Source organism: Rhinolophus hipposideros (assembly GCF_964194185.1).
Source record: "Rhinolophus hipposideros genome assembly, chromosome: 15".
Taxonomy (NCBI): Eukaryota; Metazoa; Chordata; class Mammalia; order Chiroptera; family Rhinolophidae; genus Rhinolophus; species Rhinolophus hipposideros.
In genome coordinates, this window is record NC_138061.1 from 7,611,580 (window position 1) to 7,618,628 (window position 7,049).

At 45.5% G+C, this 7,049-nt stretch overlaps 1 protein-coding gene across 1 annotated transcript in view; it reads right to left on the reverse strand.

Moving 5' to 3' along the window:
* LOC308508217 (scavenger receptor cysteine-rich domain-containing protein DMBT1-like) overlaps nucleotides 1-928 on the reverse strand; it is a gene marked incomplete at both ends in the record, with an annotated part of 42,363 nt that extends 41,435 nt beyond the window's left edge. Inside the window, 1 exon segment of the mRNA XM_081074569.1 lies at nucleotides 687-928. Within this exon segment, the coding sequence (XP_080930695.1) occupies nucleotides 687-928 (242 nt within the window).
* Between the last annotated feature and the right edge of the window lie 6,121 nt (nucleotides 929-7,049).

Here is a 7,049-nt window from a genome sequence, read left to right on the forward strand (position 1 = left end):
CTCTAAAGATGCACAACTTAACTAGAAGCTCCTTTTTGGGGGACACGCAACGGGCAGCGTCCTCAGGTTTCTGTGTGGATTAAAGGACCCCTTCGTGCTTGAACACCTAGCAGCACTCTGTGAACAAAGGAGAAATGCCTCCCTGGGATCCACCAGGTGGAGTCAGGGAGAATTTTTTCTTTTCCACTGAGGGTGTAAACATGTTTTGCTTGTCATTTAATCCCCAATAAAGAGAACATGAGCTATTCCAATTTGATTTTGGCATAGGTTTCAGTTTTAAGGATCAGAAGTCCCCAACCCTTGTCCCCCACCTTGACAAGGAGGAGAAAGTGTCACATAGGAAGGTATTTGGTCATCCCAGGCCAGGGATGGTCATGACGCTGCCCATTGGAACAAGTCCCCTGCGTGATTGCCTCAGCAAGCTCTGGAGGAGACTGAGATTGAAACCTGCCTCTACCACCTCCCAGCTTTAGGACTTTAGGCAAGTCATTTGCCCTCTGAGTCTCCACTTCTTTATCTGTGAGAAGGGACGGCGACACCTGCCCTCTAACACCAAATAAGATATGACTTAGAGGTAAACTGCAAAGCATTGCATATATGTACCACCATGTTAAGGAGAGCTGGAGTCCCTATCCCCAAAGGGGCACAGGTGACAGTGCAAGGTGATGTCTGCACTACCTGAGCACATGACTCCAGCATCTTCCCTGTGTCCACATTCATGGTTGTCCCACCCACTGTGGGGACAACTCAACAGGTAGGGCTCCCATCCCGAGCAGCACACATCACCCAAGAGAATGCTCCCTGAGCCCTGACCAAAGTGGGCCCCACCCAGGGCTGACACCGAATGGCCACAGTCGAGCTGCCGACAGCCGTTGTCACACACAGTGCCCCAGTAGCCTTGGTACAGGACCTCCACCCGGCCCTGACATCGATCAGTTCAGCAGCCTCAGAGGCAAACCTGCATTGACACAGCAGGGAGCCCTCCTCTTCACTCTCACCCCCCTCCCCCCGCCGCCCCTTCCCCTGGCTTTCACCCTCCAGAGATCACTATTCTCCTCCTTTCTCTGACGACTGCTCCGCCGCCTTCACTGACTTCTTTCCTCTCTGAAGACCTTACATTACTCGTCTCCCAAGCGTTATGTCAGCCCTCTTCGCACTCTATCTTTCCCCTTGAAGGACCTACTCACATACTCTGAGAGCTTTCCAGAAAGAGGACCCCGCATCCACCTCTCCAGTGCTGATCAGTCCTGACAACCCCAGCCCCAAACCTTAGCCCAACGTTTTCAGTGGCCTCCTGGACGTCCCACCTCATCACCCCACACTTTACACAACTTTTTTTCTCCGTTGGAATCAACGGTGTCGCCAATTCCACATCAACTGTGTTGGAAATTTGGTTGTCACATTTGATTCTTCTCACCTCTTATGTCCAACTTATCAGCAAGGTCGTTTTTCCCTTTTATTCCCATCGCCATTTTATTCAGTTAGATCTTCCTTCTCTTGCTCCTGGCCTACTCCAGGGGCCTCCCAGCTGATCTCCTTACCCCTGCCCTTCCTTTTCTCTTATCCATCCACATTCATTCATTCAAACAGCATTTATGGAGAATCCACTCTGTGCACATTCCTGTACTAACAGGAATCCTCGAACTCTCCCAGACTCTCCCAAGTTCTAGCCTTATAAAGCACAGATATGTTCACGTCACTGCTCAACAGGCCTTAGTGTACTTTCCACTCCCATCAAGTGCAAGATGGCATTTGTCTACGAGTGGGCCTTGAGCTGCCTTTCACACCTCCTGTGAGGGGCTTAGAGACCCGGTTCCCACCATAAAGATGGATGCGACTGGGAGTCAGTGGTCACCACCTTCCCGCCTGACGTTATCCTGCTCAGTCAACCACACAGATTATGCAAAGAAAGCAGGCAGCAGCAAGCCTTTTTTTTTTAAACCCCTTTTCCCGATACTCTGAATGGCTATGGCACCATTAATGCTGCTGAATATCTTTAAACTCATCAGAAAGCCAAGTGTGTCACTAAAGGCCATTATTGGTAAGGAAACCAGGTGTCCTTTATGGCATTTTTTTTAAGTAATTTATGAACACCCCAAAAAATAAGACTAAAAAATTATCCTCTTGATACTACACAGTGTGTATATGCACTTGAAAGCTTAAAGAATTGTTTTGTTATCTGGTACTCAGAGGCAGCCCTAAATCTATTAAAGCAGACTTTCTGGGGAAAAAAAAAAAAAGAAGAAAGCAGGCAGCGGGTCCTGAGGGCTCCAGGTCAACATCCTGACAGCAGCAGCTAAATCCTGGCTGTGGCTTTTCAATGGTGTGTTTGAGGTGATGAGAAATTTGTGGCCAGGAAATAACCAGAGAGGTTGGAATGGGATGGAAAATAAGGGGGCAGGTAGTTGCTGTGGTTGTTGTGAGGGGCGGAAGTTCAGGGAAAGAAGGAGGAGAGGCCAACTAGACTGTTTCCAAGGACTTCCCAAGGTGCATTCTGGGCTTCTCCTGTTCTTCTCGCTGCCCCTTTCTGGTCACTCCTGTGAAGGGTCCCTGCAGAAGAGCTCTCAGTCTCCCTGCCTCAGCCTGTCCCTTGCTGTGCGTCAATCACCAGAAAGCTATCCTGTAAGCTTCTCCCCGGCTATTTCTGGACTCTCAGGGCATGCTCCAAAAGGGCAGGGATTGGCCTCAAGAAAGCCAAGAAGTCAATGGCAGGGTCAGCTGTCCTAAGTGAGCACAGCAAGGACCCTGACATACGAAATTTGGTGTAAAGTGTGTATGCTCTCCCTGCAGAGAATGAGGAAAGATGGGTGCACTTATTAAGAATCGTGGGCAGAGGCAAAGGCAAATCTCTGGGTTCAAATCTCTGCCCGGCCTCTTAGCCACGACATGATCTTAGACATATAACTATTGACTAGTTACCTCACTATGCCCCGGCTTCCCTATCTGCAAAATGGGGATAATAAAACTACTTACCTCAAAGTATTGGGACAATTTTGTAATAACAGTACTTACTATGTGCATTAGTTGAGGACTTATTACGTGCCAGGCAGTATTTTAAATACATACATACATATATATATATATATATATATATATACATATACATATATATATATATATTTATATTTTTAACTCATTTGATGCATGAAAATAATTTTGCCCAGCGTACATAGCAGGTGCTTGGGCGATGTTAGCTATCTTCAAGATAACTGTCATTAGCTGTGAGAAGAGGCACTGACTTCCCCCACCCCGCAATCTCTCTTGCAGCCAAGTCAAAGTTAACCTCATGCAATGAATGACCAAGAGGCAGAGAAAAAACAGGAGAATGACACATGGGACATGCCTACGGTCTCAGCACTCCTAGACCCCTCCGTCTCCACCTCTGTATTCCAAATGGCAAGTAGGCTCTAGCCCCGTGGCCAAGAATGCACTCAGCCTTAACTAGCCAACAGCAGCAGCAGAACTGGCTGACCCAGCCAGTGAGCAAAACCCCAGGAATACAAGTTTTAAAAGGTCTTACCATAGTCTGTAGTCCAAAGGATCCGCCGACCTAGAAAGAAACCAAACGCATCTTAGAAAGGAGGTTCTGCTGATTGTAAACGACCTACCTTTACAGGCATTGGCTTAAGCTTCACTTTACAGTTCTGCCAGGGGGAGCTTTGGTTCAATCTTGGGTTTCTGTGCCTCCCACCTGCTTGCTCACAGGGTTTGGGGTGTTTGCAATCGTAGATTAAAACAAGTGGGTTGGATATGGAATGTTCAGTTATTTTAAATGTAATAAAGTACATGTCTTCACCAGGTCGCCTAACGCTACAGTTATAGTCACAGGATGTTACCTATACTTAGAAAGAAGGTTCTGGGTAAGACAAGACAGTTCACACTGGTTGTCAAGGATTCTGGGTGGCGGTTGAATCTACCCTCATCTGAAATGGGAGCGGACTCATTACTGGGGATAGCCACTCAGAGGCTCCCCTAAATAAGTAAATATCTTATAAGTAAATAAGATAGCCTGTTCCTTCTGACCCACACCTAGAGAAATCTTCACTCTATCTTTAAGAAAACAGAGTCCTGTACCAGGGTTCCTGGGGCACCGTGTGTGATGACGGCAGTAAGCAATGTGCAATCTGGCACAATCTCCACTTGGCCCTGACCCCAGCTCCTTTCCTGCCTTTTCAGTGGAGTTTGGCCAACCTTGTGTTTTGAGGGGCCTTTGTGGCAACGCCACTTTCAGGTCCCACTTCTGCCTCTGGCCTGACCACTCAAGTCCTGTTCCAATCATGAAATGCTCATTGTGCCCATGACACACCCCTTTCCCCCTCCAGTGGGAAGTGCCCATCGTATGCCCAGCACTGTGACAGGGATGACGCCCCACTCAGAAAACAGAGCAATGCTCTAGGTGTCTACATGTCAAGGAGAGATCTTCTAAAATGCTCATACCTGTGCCCCTCAAAATTCTACACTTGTGACATCTCTTCTCCCTTACACCCAAGCAAGGGTGCTGATTCTTAATGGTTAATCATGGCAGGCAATTTTGAGCATTTCCTAATGTGGGAACCTCAGATCATATTGAAGAATGTTACATATATATACATACATATGTATATATATACATATGTATATATATATGTGTATATATATATACACGTGTGTGTTTATATATATATGTATATATATATATATATATATATATACATATATATATATATTTAGTTAACCTTCAAAACAGCCCTGTGGGGAAACTGAGGCTCAGGAAGGTGACCGAAGATCAACTGACTAGTAAGTGATAGGGGTAGAATTTGTACTCAGACAGTTGCTCTTAAACCATTTCCATTTTACTATTCTGCCTCCTGGTGTATATTTTTGTAACATTTGAGTTATTTGCTCCAAATCATGGTCTGTACTTTTGCATAGGCAGGACCATAATCAGAGGAGGAAATAGTGAGCAGAAAAAACTACCATTTAAAGCATTGACTGAGGCAGAGGTATTGGCCATTTCCCCAAGACTTGATACAAATTCTAGAAAAGAAGAAAAAAAAAGTGATGATATCCAGAGAGCCTCAGTTAGTTGCTGCTGTCCCCACCTGCTTCTGTTGTCTCGCTGACTGGCTGTAACTGTAACCCTCGAGGGACACCCAGTGAGGCAGACTGGAGTGGGGGGTGGGGCAGAGGTCTTAGGCAAGAGGTATAGCTGGGCAGAGGCTGGCATGGAGACTCAGGGCCTGACTTCTGACCAGTGTGGAACCTCGCAAAGAAGAGGCTGAGGGCCCAGGTGGACCCCATCAGAGGATGTACTTCCTGTCCTACATCTAAAACCCAGCAAAATTCTCTGCAGTAGTCCTTCCTAAGTCCTTGACCCAGGGTGGCCTTGGGCCCCACAACCATCAGTCCCAGAGTTTAGATAGAGTTACCTGTTGGCCCCTGTGTCTCCTTAAAAATGGTTTCCGTGATGTCTTCTGTTTTTGGTGTTACTGAAAATACAAAGACAAAAGGCCAGTTGAGAGCTCTTCTGAAAACAAGCATTAAATCTGACGCCCTTGCTAATAGGAGCAAGGGAGGGAGTGCATCACTGCACTTTGGAGAGTTAGCTGGGCCTGTCACTCATTAATTAATTCACTCAGCAAATAGGGACTAATCTCTGACTGCATATGAGGCACTGGGTTAAAAGCTGGGGGGGGGGGGGGAGGGATCCATCATGGAGGGTAAGACTCAGTCCTCTGGAGCTCAGAGGCTGCTCGGCCCCCAGACTGATAATCCGTTCTTGGCCAATGAAGAACTCAGAGTGGAGGAAGCATGGAACTCTCAGAGGGGGCAATTCATGTGCTTGGCAAAGGGCATGAGGAACTAGGGAGAAGTAGCTTTGTCAACTAGATTTGGGAGAAGTCATAGACATATGTGAAAGAAAGAAAAAATGGGGTGAAAGTATGGTTGCCAGATAAAGTTCAGGACACTCAATTAAATTTGATTTTCAGATAAATAATGAATACTTCTTCAGTATAAGTATATCCCAAATATTACATGGGATATACTTATACTTAAGAAAACATTTTTTAATCCAAAACTCAAATTTAATTGGGTGTCTTATATTTGTATGTGCTATATCTGGCTACTCTAGGTGAAAGGTATCCCAGAGGTGGCAGTAGACACGCAGTTCTCTTAACTGTCTTTTCAGAACCCCTTAGGCAGATCCATTGCACACTAGGGCTGGTGGGCTAACTTCTAACACTTTTGGCAACTTCCACTCCAACCAACTAAGCTGTGCAATCAACTAGAGACAGACGCTTCCCAAATCTGTTTTATGCCAGTTTCACTTGGCATTTAAATTAAATTAAATATTAAGGAATTTGATGAGATATGGTGACAAGAAGAAAGATGTCTTTCTATTAAAAAAAATAAGGCTGAGTGCTTTGGAAATCAAATCAAGTTGCTAAAAAGAAATCAGGCGAGTGAGACAGCAAAAAAAAAAAAAAAACAAAACAAAACAGGAGAAAGATATGTGAAACAATGGGACTTGTGCACTCATACTGCTCTGCAAATGTCTTTCATTTCATGCTCCACACTAAAGAAGCTAAAATCAAGTATGATAGATATGCAAAATGGGTGAGGTTTACCCTAGAAAGACATCACAGAACTACTGAGAGAACACCGACAGCAACAAATTGGAACATCAAAGTATATTTGCCTGTTTTAATCTAGAAAGAAAACATTTCAAATGTATATGTATCATATTTTAAACAATATTTTTGAGTAACCAACCAACTACCTGTCCCAGCCACATTAGAAAAGAGCTCTTCTAGAGCAATGGTTCTCAAAGTGGGTGCCATGCGCCAACAGTACCAGCCAGTATGTGGACTTTGTGAAAAATGCAAATTCTCAGGCCTCCTCCAGACTTACGAATCAGGAGCTCTGGAGGGGGTGCCCAGTGGTATGTGTTTTAACCAGTGCACCAGATGAGTTTGAAACCCCCTGTCCTGCAGCATGTGCAAGGGAAATGAGACGCAATTTCAGCAGAGTGGGAAGGAACGATTCACTCAGCAACCAGGTATCGAGCA